Below are 19,062 nucleotides of genomic sequence, written 5' to 3'. Positions count from 1 at the left end.
TCTTCCTTTTTTCCTCCTAAGCTTATTATTTTCTCGACGTTCTTTTCTGTGAGAAGAAATAGATATTTGCCCATTCCCATTGCTACTTTTATACGCAAACGAATTGGTTTGCTAGCAATTTCGTGTCACTAACTTGGGGAAGAGAGAGAGAGATTTATTTTCAATTATATTTTTTAAATACATAATATATAATATGATGGTAGAAAAATTAATTTCGTTAAATTTGTAATATACATGCATTGACCACAAACGAATGTATCCAAAGGGGGATTCACCTTCCTGTAACAAAATCCAAAACATTAAATGCGTTTTAGATATAAGTATCCAATAATTAGAAAATAAATTGATTTACTATGTTTAAATACGTTTCAAGAAAAATAATCATTTTCAACTTTATACATATAGTCAATGTTGTCAAACTCACGAGTTGACTCTCCAAGTTTAACGTTTTTACGTTTTCAGTTAGCAAAATCGTATCAATTCACTCTTAAACTCGTGATAATTGTAAACTCGATTAAACTTACGAGTTCATTTATCGAATTTACTGTTTTTACATTTTAAGCTTACAAAATCGTGTTAACTTACTCTTGAATGTGATAAATTATGAATATTAATGGATATAATTTTAATTATTTAAATTTAAAATATATTTAAATGAAATTGTTCTCATTTTTTATATTAATTATTTGATTATATAATTTTAATACTAGTTTATTAATAAAAGTAAACTCTTACGAGTTCACGATTCGAGTTTATATCATTCTCACAGGTTTGTTTAAACTCGCGAGTTTGACAATCTTGCATATAGTCTTGAATAATATGACTTTCTTCAAAATACATATAATTTACCAACACTAATTGGTTAAAGTCGCGTATTCTTCTTGCTGGTAAAAGAAAGTCGCGTATTCTTCTTAATTGATTTGAGTGTCGAAAAGTATCATTAAAAGCTCACATCTATTTAGTTTAACCCGACTTGATCTGGATTAGTCAAACTTTCCAAAAGCTAATTGGTATACATAATAATTAATGCTTATGGTCATTTATTGTGAAGAATCAATTAAGACAAATAAAAGGAAAAGACGTAGGTTTATTTGTTTATGTATCCACCACTACATTCAAATCTTAACTTATGAGAATTAAGACTCCATTCCAAATCCTACAATTTAAAGCTCATGATTCTTTGTAAGAGATTAGAGGCCTAACAAGATTCTCACAAGATTTTCATAAATATATTTATTACTTTATTATTCATTGTCCTCCCTTATTCATTTACCTTGTAGGACCAGTAATATTTAATTCGCTGGTAGTGAGTTTTTTTTTTTTTTAAATTCAGAAGTACAATGTATTTATACACTTGGTTCAGATTTGGCTAATTAGAACTAAATATATTTGTTACAACACTCTAGATGTAGAATAATTTTTGGTGGACTTATGTTTTGATAATTCAAAAATTAGAGGTCACTTTTGCAAAAGAAAAAAACAAGTAGTTAACTCCTTAATAAGTTTTAAATGTGTTTGAAACTCTCTTCAAAATTCCATTTCTTGTGTTTAATTATAGTTTAAATCTTCAAAAAGCGTTTTTCAGTTTCTGGTTTTGATAAAATCGATTTTGGGCTTGTCCAAAATCGAGTTTGCATGTCTTTAATTTCATGTTATCTTTGTTGCCAAATAGATTTTGCACTCCGTTAATTTGTTGCTCAAACTTGATTTTTAGTGTTTGATAATAACAAAAAGCATTTTAAAAATACTTTCATGTAAATTGAGATAAAACTTTTCTCACATACTTACTTTTCGTAAAATTACTTTTAAAACTATGATTTAGTTTTCTTCCAAATACCCCCGTCTAATTAGTTATCTCAATCAATATCTATTTTAGCAGCATCATTTTTTTTTCTCCTCTTTGCCCGGTCATGCTTGCAAAATCGAGTTTAGTTTTCTTCAAAATTGATTTCAGCCCTTAGCCTTCTGTGCAACTTTTTCTTAAATCGATTTCTTTGTTAGCCAAAATCCATTTTGCCTCTTTTGAGCTTTGCTCTTTTTGAATGCTTTGTTTTCAAATCAATTTCGCTATCCTACATCATCGATTGTGCAATTCGTTTGGAATAGCATTTTCATCCCAAAACATGCAGTGGTTCTTTTATATATGTTTGGATAAGCTTTTAACCCAATTGATTGTTGAGGGAAAAGAAAAGAAACAGTAAAAGATGAATAATATATGCTGGAACCCTAATGAATGATAGGGCCCATGTTCTTCCTTTGTAATGCTCAATAAAATATTCTACAATAGCAGCTCTTATGAGATACAAACACGTAGCACTATACAGCTGTACACTTTACAACAAATATAATTTGAGCTAACAAGGTAAGTTTAGTTTTCACAATGTGTCTATGTTTTCTCTCTGAGTCATTTTGAGAGGAGGTATATGGACATGTTAATTGAAGGTTAATTCCAACTTTCTAAGCAATAGGAATGAAGCAGCCACTACTTCACCTTTATACTTTAAAGGATATAGCTAAGTGTGATGGCTATAGTCATCTAAAAATTGAATATAAAATTAATGACTTCTTGATGATTGTATTGGTGAAGGACCCCATAAATCAGTATGCATCAATTTAAGAGGTGAAAAAGCATGTAAATTAGAACTTGGAAAAGGTAATAATTTCAATTTTCCAGATTGGCAAGCCTCACAAATAAAGTTTTCATTGATAGTAAATTTCAAATTACTTTTATTCATAATTTGCTTCAAAACTTTAATTCTAGGATGACCTTAAGCATAATGCCGCCTAAGAAATTCACTATTGCATTTGATTTACAATTTACTGCATAGATTTGAGACTCCATCTTGATCCTACGTACTGTCCACCATGGGGTACATTCCTTGTCTGGGGATCCCTTATATCAGAAGCTGACCTGTCTCCTTGTCTTTCACAGTAAAACCGTGATTAGAAAAATTCACATCAGCCGAGTTATCATGAATCAACCTGTTAATACTCATTAAACTCTTAGTAGTTGAAGGCACGAGCAAAACATTTTTAAGCAGTAATTTAGAGTTTGAATAGGGAATATTTGTAGAACCAATACTAATTATGTTGCTTTTCTCACCAGTACAAGTAGTAATGTGGGACTTACCAACTAGAGTCACATGATCAAGATTGTCTGAATGAGGAGTAACATGGTAGTTAGCTACGTTGTCCATATACCAATTATGATTCACAAGTCTAAGGAGTTGCATAATGAGCTTGAGGAGGATAGGTTGAAAAATTATCTTGAAAGCGACAACCACTAGGAGGCTTGAAAGTGGGATCACATCAATAATAGCATTTTTCAACCAAATGCCCTGGATGTTGGCACAAATGGCAAAAGGGGTGGCCTCTGGTGTTCCTTCCACCTCCTCAGTAACCATGGTTTCTGCCTCTTCACGAGCCATTCCATCCACGATTGTAACCAAAGTCAACACGATGCTCATCAAGTTGATCCACATTAGCCGATGGTTGAATATTCAAGTTTGTTAATTGATTCAGCATCTCAAAGGCTAAAAGAGAAAACTGTGCTTCAACCTAAGGAAGATCAAATTTGTTAACATCTTCACAGCTATGGGATTGTAGTCAGAATCAAGCCCATTTAAAATGTGAAGAATGAGGTCATTCGTACCTATTGGAGTACCGGCAAGAGCCAACTCATCAACAAGATTCTTCATTTTTGCAAGATAATCAACCATTTTCAGGCCATGTTTTCAAGTATTATGCAGCTCATTCTTCACTACCATTACTTTGGCTTTGGAAGTAGTAGAGGTGAGTTCTCAAGCTCCTTTCCAAAGGTTTGCAGCAATGCAACAATGGAGTGATCGAGCTCCAATCTCTTGAGTCATCATGTTTCTGAGCCACCCAACAAGCATGCGATCCATTGAAAACCAATCTACATAAGCAAGATTCCTTTTGCTTCCTACACCATTAGGAACAAGCTTTGGAGGAGCATTACCAATACCATGGACATAAGATTCAAGATGGTTCCCCCCAATCAATGGGAGAACAATTGATTCCCAAACTAAATAATTGTTACAATCCAACTTGATGGCAGTAGTCTGGCTAGAAGAATTAAATAAAGAGTAGGCTTGGTAATAGAGGACGATTCACTAGAGGCTGAGGTAGACATGACAATGGCTAGCTCTAATGCCAAGAAAAGAAATAGTAAAGATGAATAAAATATGATGGAACCCTAATGAATGATAGTGCATGTGTTCTTCGTTCATAACGCTTAATGCAGTATTCTAGAATAGTAGCTCCTATGAGATACAAACATGTAGCACTATTCAGCTATACACTTTACAACAAATATAATTTACAATATTATGCTCTAATAGTAAAACCTGCTTAAAAGTAGAAGCCAAAACGAAATTGCTTTCCTATTGTTCCATGGAGAGAAGAAAAGCTGCTAAAGATGAAAGAGGTTTTTTTTTTTTTGGAAGTGGGTTCCACCTTATTTTTTTCTTTTGGTTAAAACAATTTTTTTCACGAAAGACAATCTAAACATAAATTATATTATAATTAATAACAGAATTCCATTTTAATTTAAACTTGCAAAAATCAGATAAAATAAAAACCATTTTTACTATTGTTAATCTAAACGTACCTTTAATTGTTGCAATTTTGTTCCTTCAATAATTGAATTTGTTGCTTTTGCTTTTGCTTTTGCTTTTGCGAATTTGATTTCCTTTTATTTCAAAACTGAGTTTGTTCTTTGTTGAGTAGACTCAAGATTAAAGAAATATTAAGGGGCTTACCTTACGTAGGAAGAGAATTGTGCAAACATTGGGAAGTTGTATCGTGGCACAAAAGGACCATTTGAATCTTGTAGAAATAGTGAAATTCTCCTGAGATATCTTATAACTGGACATAGGTCAAGTGGATTAAGATCAAACTGGTATAAATTTTTTGAATGTTACTCCTACTCATTTTCCCTGATAATATTATTACTCCTAGCTCTTAATAGTGTTATTATCATTAAGTTATGTTCCTCCATAACTTTTTAATCTACCAATTTATTCTCCCTTGGAAGAGAATTACATTAACAATTTTAGATTTAGACTTTATAAAAATCTAAATATAACTATGTTCATGTTTTTTTTTTTATACAAATTTTGATCTCTTAAGTTTACCTTCATTTTGGTTTTAGTAATTTAAGTTTCAAATCACAAGTTTTAGTCCCTCAAGGCTTTTTTTTTTTTTTAAATATGACATTGGTTCCTATAATCCAATAAAAACTTCGATTATTTTGCCCCATAAGGGATCAAAACCTATAGTTTAAAACTTAAAGGACTAGAATAAAAATAAAAGCAAACTTGAAGGATCAAAGATTATATATAACCTTTTTTTTTCTCCCCTGATGTTTCAAATTCACAAGCAACAATAGTGGTGTTTAAATGGAATCAAATTTGATATAGTTATTCTCATGCAGCCCACGTATCAACCTCCAAATGTAAGAGAAATTTTATTTCGACTTACATGAAACTAATTTTTTTAAGTGCTACCGAGGGTTTCCAAGCACCCCCCTCAGCTAACTTGCATATTATAAACTATAAATAACGTTACGCGTTTCTAACATGATATGATTTTATATGTATATAAATAATTCATATATAGTGAGTTAAAGAAGATATTGATTGAACTAATAGATTAATATCTTCCTGTAATCACTATACATAATTATTATATTGTTGCTCAAAATAAGGCTACATATCATAAATAACATGTTAAGAAAAATTATCATCTCCAAGATATCTAGAATCAAAATCTTGAGATTATCCAGAAGAGTACCACCTTGAACCAAAAATATAGCAGAGGAAGTTGAGGAAGCTCAATGCAGCAAGCAGCCAATAGAACAAATCCAACCTATCTTCGTTCAAATCATTTTCATGAAGCCAGCCACTACTAGAACTTGCATTAGTGATCTTGTTCACCAAAGAGACCAAAACTGAGCTCAAGTAGAACCCAAGAGAGTACGAAAGATAAGTGATTGAAGTCATAAATGCTTCCATTCCTTTCATTTTAGATTGCTTATAAAAGAACTCATTGAGTCCCACTATTGTAAACATCTCAGATAAGCCAAAGATTATATATTGTGGTGTAATCCAAAGAATGTGAAGCTTTTGGTTGAAGTTCACAGCTTGATCTCTTCTCTTTTTCTCCATTAAAGCTGCTGAGATCATAGAGAAAGTAGCTCCAAAGAGGCCAAACCCTATTCTGGTTAAAGGGGAGATACCTGACTCATGGCCTGTGATTTTTCTGGCAAAAGGGATAAAGAAAATGTCATAGAGAGGGACAAAGATAATAATCAATATGTAAGGGATGCTTTGGAGGGAAGCTGGAGGGATCTGGAAGGTTCTAGAAAGATGGGCATCCATAAAGGATCCTTGCTGAACTGAGAATGTTTGGAGTTGAGCTAGGATCGTGTTGAAGATGATTGTGCATGCAAAGATAGGGATGATTGAGAGTAATATCTTCACTTGCTCAACTTGAGTGATGCTGCATAGTCTCCATGGAGTTTCCTCTGGGCTAGTCTCACCTTGGACTTTGATGCATGCCTTGTCTAAAAACCTGAGATAAGAGTAATTTCTATATATTTTAACGTACATATTATAAGTGTTAACTAATAGAATTGTCCCAAAAAAAAATTAGCAAAGTAAAGAGAAAAATAGAGACATGTCTCAATTGGCCCTGAAAATATTTCATAGGAATTTTAGTTTCAATTTTATTTTCTAAGTCCTTACTCCCTTCGGTGGTACAAGAACTAATTGAGATTTTTGCTTTGGTCTTATGGACCTAAATCTATTTTGCCTTCCAAATTTATAATTTTTTCTTACATATATGAAAGGACGTTGTCATCAATGGGATAATAATTAAAGAGGATATTTTATAGTAGCTAATTATATACATTTATTACAAATAACTAACTTAAATATTTTTTTAATATTTGTAAATTACTTATTTAGCTTCTATATTTAGGACTGAAGGAATTATTTTTTTTTTTCTTAAATATGATCTATTCAAAATATTATAAAATAGAGAGAGAAATGGAAAGAGGTGGATTTATTTCCATGGGGTTTACAGTGATGGAGAGAGGACTCAAATCTCTCAGTATGTGAGACAAATTATAAAACTAGAGAGAGATAGCATAGGAAAATATAAGTAGGTTCTCATCTGTATTGTACCTATAATCTTATGAAACTGGGATTCACGTTATTCCACCTATCTCTCCTTTTCTCCATTCTAAATTGCTTTGAGATTTAAATTTATTATTTTTATTAATTTATTTTTTGAGTCTTCAAATACTATTAATTTATAATAATATAATCTGCTCAAAGTATTGATGAATGAAAATTGTTAAAGATAAAAAATTCAACAAGAGAAAAAAAGGGGTGGAAAAAGTTAAAAGTACCTGAACTTATTGGTGTGACCCAAACCTTCACCAATCAAGTTAGCGTACCGGCCAACATTATTGTTTTGGTCTCCATGAACCTTTCTCTTTAATATTGCAGCCACAAAAACCTGACAAGATGGCGTTAGCTGCTTGTGTCGTTTTGATCTCATCATTTGTTAGAATATAGGATAAAAGTACATCCAATATTCTAATTTTATTTCACATCAGGTGCATTCAGGATTGTGATCTTCTTTATGGTATATAGCACATCCCGATGTTATTTTCTAGCTACATCCAACATCCTAATCTTTAAGGTGTTAGATGCAATAAAAACAAGATTAGTGTGTTGGATGCATACAAAAAATAAGATCAGGGTATTAGACGCATCATAAAAAATACCAAGATATTGGATGTACCTGAAAAATAAGATCAAGGTGCTAGATGTATCTTTATCCTAAAATTTATGGCTCCAAACCACACTTTTTTGAATGAATAATTAACTTAATTAATTTCTTTAATATCTGTAAATTATTCATCTAACTTATACATTGGAAGCACAAAGAGTAATCAATTAAATGACTGTTATAAATTTAGAAAAATGAGCACAATTATAGTCATAGGATTCTTCATACTTGAGCAATGGGTGTAAGAATGCTGCCTTGTGGAATCTTGTTCCTATAAAACATAGTCCCAAAAATCAAGCTAAGTAGCCCCACAGCCATAGCAGTAGTAGAAACAGCAAAACCAGTGTCCATGCCAGAGTGAGTTTGGACCCAAACAAGAAGGGTTAGGGCAACAAATTCACCCATTGAGAATGCAAAATACGCAAAGTTGAAGTAAGTTGAGAGGCTCTTTAGTTGTTGTGAGTTGTGTTGGTTGAATTGGTCTCCTCCATGAGCTATCATGTTAGGCTTCACACACCCACTTCCTAGTGCCACCATGTATATTGCCAAGAAGAATATTGCAGCCTCCATCCCTTTTGCTTCTTGGCATTCACCATTTAGTATGTTGGTGCATTTGGGCGGCTTTAGTTCACGAAGATGTGCTTGTATTGATAATAATGTGAAACCCTATCATTAAAATAGAGAACCATATGTTATGTTATATGCAAAAATTGTTATGTAATGCCACTTGTATTCTCGTTTCTCATTTTATAATTTATAATTAAGAACAATCATTAGAAAATAAATAAATAAATAACGTTTTATCTTATATATCTTTGCTTCACTTTTCACATTAATCCTAATAGCATGCAATACTTTTCCATTCTGATTATGTACTTTAATTAAGTGATGTACAAAGAGACATAGAGAAACAATAAAGTGCACCTCAGCCTTGATGTTGTTCTATAACATGAGGTATTGAAAAGAATTAAAATTAATATGCCCAATGGAATTTCTTATAAGAGATAGTTTCTTTATGTTTCATGGGGAAGAGAATTTTATTTTATTTTAATAGGTAAAGTAAGACGTAGCACCCTAATCATAATTATAATAAATTTAGCATCATGAATCATAAATAAGGTTAGAGTGTTGAATGTAATCGGAAAATAACATAGGGATTGCTGGATGGAACAGAACATCAAGTTGTTGAATTCACCATAAGTAAGACTAGAGAGTTGGATGCCACTGGGAAGTATCAGAATGCTTGATGTTACTTTAACCTATTCTAATCTTTCCTATTAGATTTAAGTTTTAAAATAACATATATTGTATATATATATTTATATAATGTACTATATTCTATAAAAAAAAGTGAAATGAAGATTTTTCTTCTTACGATCAACTTAAAAAGTTGATTGTTAAAATTAAAAACTAAAACATCTTAAAATCAATATTGTTTTTATAAAACATAAAATCCCTATCCCTTAGGCATCCTTATTATTTATAAGTCATATATAAGGCAATCCACCTTAAATTTCATATACAATACATCTATTTAATCAATCACTTATAAAATCTATATATCTATTTATAATATATACAATAAAACCTATAAAAATTCATATTATCCATGATTAAGTAGTTATGAAAGGTGGCTTACAAAGAGCTCGAGAGAGCCAAAAATGAGGATGGTCCAAAAGCTACCAAGAAAAGAATCAGAAAGATAGCCACCAAGAAGAGCCATGAGAAGAAGAGTGCCAATGAAGTTGGTTACAATGTTGGCTGACTTTGGAAGAGAGAAATGCATTTCCTTTGTCAAATATGTTATCAGATTGTTTGCCACTGCTGCTGCTCCCATTATTTCAAATGCTTGAAAACCTGTGTCGTTTTTACTCTTTAAATATTAGTAATCATAAGAGCCGTATATGCAATAATCAAAATCCATATATGTTTTGATTAAAAAAAAAAAAGAGTAAAAGCTAATTCACAAAATTGATTAAAAAAAATCATATTTTTATATTTATGTACAACTTTAGAAGTAAATAATACAATCGGCCAATTTGATTATATGACTCTACCAATAAATTTTGAACTAATAAACGCTGTCTCCCGTTTTCATAACATACAATAATCATATTACAAAAAAAAAAGTTAAAAATAACGAACATGAAAAATGTAACTCTTTACTTTAGCCTGTAAAGTTATATAAAATATTTAATCGGTAAGGATTGGGACAATTTATTAATCATGCAAAATATAAACCATAATGAATTTTAACTTTTCGATTCAAAATCAAATCTCTAAGTTCCCTTATTTGGATAGGGAGAAAAACAGGAAGAAAATAATTGTAGAAGAAGGAACTCCCAAAAATAATAAATCTTTTTTTACCTTTTTTGAATTTTTCTCTCCTCCTTATTTTCCTGTCATTTTTCTCTCAATTAAAAGCACTTCAAAAGAAATCCAACAATTAACAATCAAATTAACCAAAAAAGAAAATAGGAAAAAAAAATAGAAATGGATAGGGTAGTGATACCAAGAACAAAAGAAGCAGCTCTCATTCCACCATGCTTGTTAGGATTAGAAGGTCTTCCTCTCCAATCGACATAGCTCTCTGATTCTACGTCTGTATTTGCATTCTCTCTCCTAATTTGCTCCATTTCTCTCTCTCTAAAGTTAACTATTCTCTCTCTTTTTCTTTTTTCCTCTCTCTCAACCTTATTTCCTCTATATCTCTTTAGTGCCGATTTTGAGTCTCTCTCTCTCTCTATATATATATGAGATTTTCCCAATATTTCTACTTTTATATACAAACACGTTGGTTTGCATATTTCATAATAAAGGGGAGGGGGAGATTTATTTCCAAACAGTTTCATGGGAAAGAGAGAGTGTGTGTGATTTACCTTTAATTATATTTCTTAATTCTTAATTTTGTATATACATAATTAGTTATATGATGGTAGAAAACTTAATTTCCTTAAATTTTTAGTATACATACACACATATATACACACACACACATTCATATATATAGAGAAACAGATGCAAATAGGGATTCACCCTTCTCTCACAAAATCCACACAATAAATGCGCTAGATATACACGTTTTCCTTAAAAAAAATAGTCGTTCTTTTTATTTTGATAGAGTATAGAATGAAGGTTCTGTAGTTATTTAGCTTAACTAAAATTTCAAATTTGAGTCTTTTATGTAGAGAAAATTATCATTATATGAGTTTTACAACCAAGTAATATAACCCAATTTAATCAAAATTAATTGTAGTCTAATGTACCTTTTAGAAACCAATTGGTGTATTCCCAAAAATACATATGCAAAAATATTGAGCAATGCTATTTTTTCATTTATTTTTCATACTTTGTTTATACATGAGAGTTGAGACCCACATGTAATTTGATTAAATGATTAATAAGTATTAACATGTTTGTAAATTAGTTGTACATAAAAGAAATATCTTGAGCAATTAATGTTTATGTGCATATAAAAAATCTACTGAAACAAATAAAATATTATGCTATGCTCAATACTGATATCTAACACTCCTTCTAGTCGTTTTTATTATAAGATTTTTAATAAAATTACGTAATTTGAAAAAACAGTTAAAATTAATGAAAAATAATAACTATATAAAAATTGACCCTTTTTTCTTTTAAATATATCTTTATTTAATAGGAGAGTAAATAAGAAATACTAATAATAAAATATATGATGAAAAAAAATGTAGCATAAGAAAAAAAATGAGAAGAGAGAATAAAAAGAACAGAGTAATCAATTGTTACTATAATGAATAATAAATTGCACAGTATTTAAGAATAATAAGTCACTCCTTCGGTCCTAAATATAAAACCCTTATACACACTAATATAAAGGTTTTATATTTAAGACCGAAAGAGTATTGTTTATGAATTATAAATTGTACTACTTATTAAAATTTTTATGATATATGTGTGTTTAGATTTGTATAATAATTCCAGCTTTCCTCTTTTTTTGGGTGACGAGAATTCAATAGTAGAATTAAGAAAATGATTTCTTCTTAACTACATGCACACATTCCCTCCATTTCAAATTTGGGTTGTTTAATTAAATTCAGATGGTTCACATATATAATATTTTACATATTAGATTCTCTTTACTTTTTCTATACCATATCATAGTAATTTTTTGTGATGCTTGGACACTAAGTTATGAATCATTTATATATGCCAAGTGTATTTAACTTTTTTGTTAGAACCAATAAGAATTGAATCTCACAACCTTACGAATCAAATTCAAATTCCTACTAACTGACAATACTCTGAATATGATTAATTGCCTCCAATGGAGTGTAGCCAAAAAAAATTGTTAGAATACATGAATATGCATTAATAATAGGTATTATAACTATCTTTCAATCATAACTCATAATTTATTATACATTTCACAAAAGATTCCAACTCATAATCCCACTTTAAAAAAAATACTTAAATAAGACATTTGATATTCGAAATGTTTGAATAGAAACTAAACCATAATTTCAAAAATATTTTTACAATTCACAAAATAAATATATAAATAAATTTGTCTCGTTTTACAAAAAAGTGTTTGTGAGAAACACTTTTAAAAATTGTTAAAACACCCCTGTTATTGAACTACAAAATCCCAACTACGCTGTGACTATATTTTGATTGGATTGTGAGTTGATCTCGTTAATATTTGTTAGTCAAATTGTAATATTGCAACAATTTTAATACTAAAGGACGACATTGCTCTAACAAATAGTTTTGAATGCCTGAAGTTCCTAATAAAATAGTTGAACTGTTCAAAAAAATGAACAAAAAATATGGAGGTAGAAGTATTGAGGTCGATTGACCACAAATAGAAAATCAACACGAACTATCCATAGTGAAAAGCACCCTTTTGCTATTGAAGCACGAATTGCTCCCAATTCCTCCTTGCTTCTGAAAAACTAGAGAGAGAGACACAAGTTTATAGCATATGTACAAATTTTGGCAGAAAAACGGCCAATAGATCGATCAGGCACCAATTCCCAATTCAAAGAAAAAATGGGTACTCTCAGTCGCGACACTAGCTCACCAAAACCCAGCAGATACCAAATAATCAGCTATGGAAATTCCATAAAGAACAGTGCGGTAACAAGTTGATTGCATCTAAGACAAAGTTCTTCTATTGAAAGACTCCACCGTTAAGTTGGCAGTGAAAGCAGGAATTGAGTTCATCTTCCGAACAAATATCTCAACCTGGGAAAAGATACACAAAAACAGTCAAAAATTGCATGTATGATGATACTATCTCCAGTCCTTAATATAAAACCCTGTTTGACTTTTATTTTGGTTTTAAATATAAGATTCTAATCCACTTTGTCTCTCATATTTATACATTTTTTTTTCAAAGTAGCCCTTCTAACAATGATAGTTCTAGTCAATACACTTGATTAGTAAGGATATTTAAGAAAAAACGACATCTATTTAGGACAAATAACTAACTCAGCTTACTTTCTTAATCTCCTCAAATTAGTTAACTAACTCTTATAATTAAAACCGAAGGTAGTATTTCTTTTTCTGAATCAAATCTTCGTTTTCCATCTACAATGGAAGGGTCTGCTGTTTCATGATAAATATGGATCGTTTAGATTTTTTTTACTTTTAAAAGATGCAGAATAGAGTAAACAAATCTCACGAGTCAACTATTCAAAAAATGGTTTATTTGTAATGGAAATAAAATAGAAATGAAAAATCTGGACCATCCAGATCTATTCTGGACGGTCCAGATTTTACAGGCAAAACAGCAGCACCTAGGTGTTTGCCTGAGCTGAGAAATAGAACCTCATAAATCCTGACTTGTTTCTTCCTACTTGGGGAAGTTCTGCTGCTGAAGTGCAAGACCAAAAAGTGACTACCAAGACTAAAACGAACCCACTCATGCACAAAAGAAATAGAAATAAAAAAGGAACCTGATCTTATCACTGTACAAGATTAAAGAAATGACTGTCCCATATCTACTTTCAAAGGATGAACAAGAAATAAAAGTTATAAAAATATCAGAAGTTCAGAACCTCCCCACCTGACGGGATATTTCAGGCTGCGATGTGTAATCATTTGTCTGTTACATTGACAAAAACAATAAAAGTCATGCTACACATAAGACAAGATTCGAAAGATATTGAATCCTCACTGGATCTTTGAAAATCAACCTAAATTTTCATTTATAATTACTGAAATCATATAAAATTTCATAAGTCATGCAACAGAAAATTCCAAGGATGCCATTTCAATACTCTTAATTGTGAACTCAATCCAAAATTACATGGCTTACCAAAATGTTAGTATTCCCTGATTCATATTCAAATTCAAGTTTCTCTTCATCACTTTGAGCATAAATTGACTGAAGGGTAAATCGAGTCACTGGGATTCCATTTGACCGCTGGTGTTCATCCATCACAATCTGCCAACATTTTTTTAGCGGGAGAAATCTAATTAGGAAGAAAGACAAAAATTAAACTAGGTACAGGGATTAGTTATCTGCTAAGGAAAATTGAACGTTAAATCAAAGACCTTGTAACCAAAAAGTTCACAGCATGCCCTCCTGAAAACTGAAATTCTGTCTGCAAACACTGTTTTGTATCTGTTGATAATACAGCATTTCAGTTATTCCAGAATCATTTTTAATTTTCATATCTACAACCCCAGAAAGGACCGAGTAGCACCTTATAAATCACTAACCTTTCTTCTCGCTTCTCAAGAGTAGCAATCTGTTCTTTCAATTGTGTTATCTTATCTGATATGTAGTTATCTACCAATTTTCCAGCTTCACCTGAACAGTAAATAAGCATGAGGAAAATTAATATATTAAAAAAATAATACCAATTAATTGTTAATAAGATCATTATCCAACCGTTAAAAGTACATTTGAAACAATCATTTCATTTTACTTGTATACTAAGGTTTATTTTTCTCTGTTTTAGTTATCCCATCTTCACAGTACTCGTCTTAGCAGAGCTCCTCCTGCAGGCTTGGAACCATGCCTAGAGTCACATCATAGCTTAGCCAATTAATTCAATTATACTAAACCACAGAATGCCCAAGAATTAGTTCAGCAGGATTGAATAAAGCACGGTTAAATCCATCATCACTTCATCAAGGAAAAGGCAAATTTAGGATAGTGAATTTGCCTATAACTCTACAAAGACTCAAGTTGCTCAAGTTCTCACAAAGACTTCAGCCAAAGTAAAATTTGAAGAAACCAAATTCAAGTAGGAAATGAATTAAACCTACTCCCCAGCTTGTGGGATAGTGCTATATGAGTTTAGGATTCCTAGGATTTAAGCAAAGAAATAGTTTGTCTCACATGATTTTCATGTCTATCGCCAATGGCTCTACTTAATTTCTTGTTTTCATTTCCACTTTCCATTTTTATATGCCTCTAAAAAGATTATCATACACATGATTTCATAGGGGTCCTCTGGTAATTCTAGGACCAAAATCCCCATATCTATCCCCTCTGCTATTCAAATAAGATCATCATTGAGTGTTAAAAAAATGAGATTTCAGTGCTAAGCTTCTTCTTCTTCTTCTTTTTAAAATATATTATCTTCCGGATCGGGGTTCGTGGCTTCCCCTAATGCTAAGCTTCTAAATTTATTTATCCTATGATAAAACTCTAGAGTCAAATCTTTGTCAACATATCATTTTAGTACTTGATATTGTTCTTTAGAGATGATTATGTTTTTTTTTTTTTAATACAGAAAGATGATTATGTTGTTATGAGTTCCTTTTTTATGCGAGTTTGATTTCCATATATGTTAGTCATTATGAATTGAGTTATTAATTTATTAGATTGTGCATCACATTTTCAAGTAGCTCAATAACACATACACTACAGCATTCTTATAATTTCTTCAATATCTCATATACAACCAGAATCTGATTAGTATTCAAAGCAGATGTGAAAGGAACAAAAATGAAGAGAGCTAGACACTAGATGTGCGTGCGTAAGCAGAACAGCAATTAAAAATGTCAAAACATTCCCCATCGAATACTGGCTACAATAACAAATTTCTTTCAAAATATTTAAATCTCTACACTCTTAGCTTAAACAAAAAACAAAATGGGAGAATTACATAAAGGTCCCAAATAAAGAAAATACATCACCCACATGTATCAGTCACTTGTAAATAGAAAAGTTTGACATGCAAATGAGACTGAGGAAATAGTTAATTTCCTTATTTAGGACATGTTTGTGATTTTCCCCAAAAAAAAAAAAATCATATTTCAGTGCCTGTCATTAACTTTCTCACCTGATTGACTTTTCAATTCTTCAACAGCTTTTAACTTCTCTTTTGTTTTTTGCAGCTCAGTTTGTAATGCTTCAATGGTTTGTTTGGCCTCATTATCTACAGTAAGAGTATTCACCATTCGCAGAACTTTCGTATTTGCAGCTGAAAAATCACCGTGACCCAACTATAAAAGGAAAAGCAAAATGCAATTCGTTAAATAGTAGGATGAATATTAAAAGCTGGACAACTTTAAAAAAGAACTGTTTTAGCAGGTTCCAGCACGTTATGGGAAGCATTGACAAGTGACAAAATAATTATTGTTCAGCATTTCCCCATACTTCACAAAGACATAAGCCTCATCTTGCAAACTACGTGATACAGATGTACCCTTCCAATGTCTATCTGTTATTTACATGATAAAAATATAATCCCTAGCACTGACAGTAGCAGCATAAATTCCCAATAAATGCCGCAACCTCCAATGAAGCCCCAATTTGGTCAGAGAAAGAAACATTTGCATCATACTCCGTATATGGGTCAATACATGACAGAAAAATATGAAAAGACATATACAGGATATGATCATTAAGGAAAAAACCAAAATAACCTTAAGTTCATGTTCGACACATATGAAACAACGTCCAATAACAAATAAATCCATGCATGCAGAAGTGTACTGAACACCTACCTTTGCCTCTAATAGAGCAATCTCTGAACGAAGCCGATCACTCTCCCTCTCCAATGACTTTATTCTTCTAGCTTCACTATTTAACTTCTCATTAAGCAACTTTATTTCCTCATGTTGACGATTATTAACTGCCCTCTGTTCTAGTAAAGTGCTTTCTAGCTCCTTTATGCAGCTATCTCTTTTTGCAAGAGAAGATTCAAGGTCCTGCGTGCAAAAATCAATCAAACAAATGGCAAACAAAGAAACATTGAGAATGATAACAACAAGGGATGAAATGCAACCTGAACAAGATTAGAACTTGCCAGTACATCCCCAGCTTTGTCACTCTTCAAACTAGCCGCATTTCTTAATTTATCTCTTTCCTCAGTAACAATAGCAAGCTGCAGTTCAAAATAAATATTATAAAAAGCATGCAACTGAAACTGTTGGCAGACAATAGACTACAGATGTCAGAACAGATGCAATGCAATTACACTCATCATCAACAACAAGCATTATCTCATTAGATGGAATCAGTGACTCAGATCGCACGGCACTATTGTGCTCTACCAACAACCAAACACAACACCAAGCAACAAATATCTACTATTTTACCAGATGCCCTGATAAAAAACTCTTCCCGTAACATACTTAACAATTTGATTGAGCGATTGATTCCTGAACTTCAAATCTCATTCATAGCAACATATGGTACATATAGAGTGAGAAAACATAGATTTCATAATTAGATAATTACCATTATTTAAGATTAAGCATTATCAATAAAGACATTTGAACCTAATTAGGATAAGTTCTTATTTCAGTTGCATATAATTGGAACTTCATTCAACTTAAGGTATCACTAGAGACAATGAGAAAATATTTATTTTTCTTCCAAAAATCAAACATTCTTTTATACTCGCAAATATCCAAAATCCAAGCTTACATCACCTAGAACTGATATATAAAGTTACATCTTAGCAAAAGGCCAAAAGACAAGGTTGGCGGAGGCTTTCATCAGGTCCTATAGTTTTTTATATGGTCATCATATTGATTAATAATTTTCTGGTTTGGTTTCCAGTTGGAAAATAAAATCTATGCAACTTGTTACATTACACATTAAGAGAGATCAATAAGCAATGAATTTTGGAAGTTTTAACAAGCCATGAAGTATTTTGCTTGGAATTTCATGTGATGAAATTTCATTCCGGTCATTTGGTATGCTAATTCTAAATAAATATTTACTTAGTTCTTTTATGTTATTTATTATTGTAAAATGTATTTGGCAATTCGTTACTTGATGTGGTATATTGTTCCTGTTAAGCAAATGGCAACATTGAGCATGCTATGTACAACAAATTCAACTCTATATAATATGTGTGGGCCTGTGGGGCTCTCGATGCAGATCACAGATTCCTGTTTCGCATTTCTGTTAGCATTTTTACTTCTAGCTCATCCTCCTTCTGCTGGCATCTAAATCCTGGATTAACCATTAAACTCACGCTTTTAACTGCCCTCATATAACTGTAACTTCCGGACTCTTTGCTTCCACCTAAACATCATTCTACCCATACATCTTTGGACCTTGCCAAGCTGTCTCCCACCAACAATGCTTCAATCATTCAACATTCACATGTTCTAGAGCAGCCTCACCATCTTGGAGAATAGCAGATAATGAACATGAGAATTCTAACAATTTGAGAACAAAATTGATACAAGATAAAGCATCTAAAGCATGAGTCCAGCAATTATTATCATGCTGTACCAACTGTTCAATGAAACACTGACCGTCAATTCACTCTGTTTAATCTCTGATTTCAATAATTCTGCTTTCTCTTTGGCCAACGCAGCCTCAGTTTCAGCACTTTGCTTACCAATCACTGCAGCATCCAGTGTCACCTCCAGTTGTTTCAAACGGGCATTTCCTTCACCCTCCTTCCTTGTGCTATCAAGGATTTCTCTGCATTGATAAAGTACCAAGGTCAAAAAACAGAATGTGCTTGCTTAATATGTAAATCTAAAAATATCATTGCAAGGAGCTCCTGCCCAAGTCTTGCTGATATCCAGCACATCATCATCCACGCTCATACCAACATACATTAGCAGGTATTGCAAATAATGTTTTAGTCTGACATAATAACAAGTCTTAGGGATCAACATCCATTAATACTTTTCTTGGGACAAAACCATGAATTGTCTGTGAGCATGTGGGTGTGGGTGTGCATGTGTGCGCGTGTGGGTGTGGGTATGTTCACGCAATGTCTGCCGCAATTCTGGTTTCATCTTCTCTGCATCCTCTCACAAACAAAT

General features: G+C 31.8%; 1 protein-coding gene and 1 pseudogene across 1 annotated transcript; both read right to left on the bottom strand.

Annotated features, from left to right (window-relative positions):
- Positions 1–5,750: 5,750 nt before the first annotated feature.
- LOC114759129 (protein NRT1/ PTR FAMILY 4.3-like) lies at positions 5,751–10,457 on the bottom strand (annotated as a pseudogene).
- A 2,235-nt stretch (positions 10,458–12,692) lies between these two features.
- LOC114759131 (mitotic spindle checkpoint protein MAD1-like) lies at positions 12,693–18,755 on the bottom strand (the record flags this gene model as incomplete). The annotated part of the gene is made up of 9 exons (XM_028948226.1): positions 12,693–13,050; positions 13,874–13,912; positions 14,126–14,254; positions 14,365–14,434; positions 14,533–14,623; positions 16,107–16,269; positions 16,774–16,977; positions 17,055–17,153; positions 18,541–18,755. Coding segments are annotated over 9 exons (1,100 nt in total), but the record flags the coding sequence as incomplete, so codon positions are not given.
- Positions 18,756–19,062: the final 307 nt, after the last annotated feature.

Source organism: Neltuma alba, unplaced genomic scaffold (assembly GCF_004799145.2).
Source record: "Neltuma alba isolate B1F8T4 unplaced genomic scaffold, ASM479914v2 tig00010790_pilon, whole genome shotgun sequence".
NCBI lineage: Eukaryota > Viridiplantae > Streptophyta > Magnoliopsida > Fabales > Fabaceae > Neltuma > Neltuma alba.
This window is presented reverse-complemented; position numbering and strand designations above follow the sequence as displayed.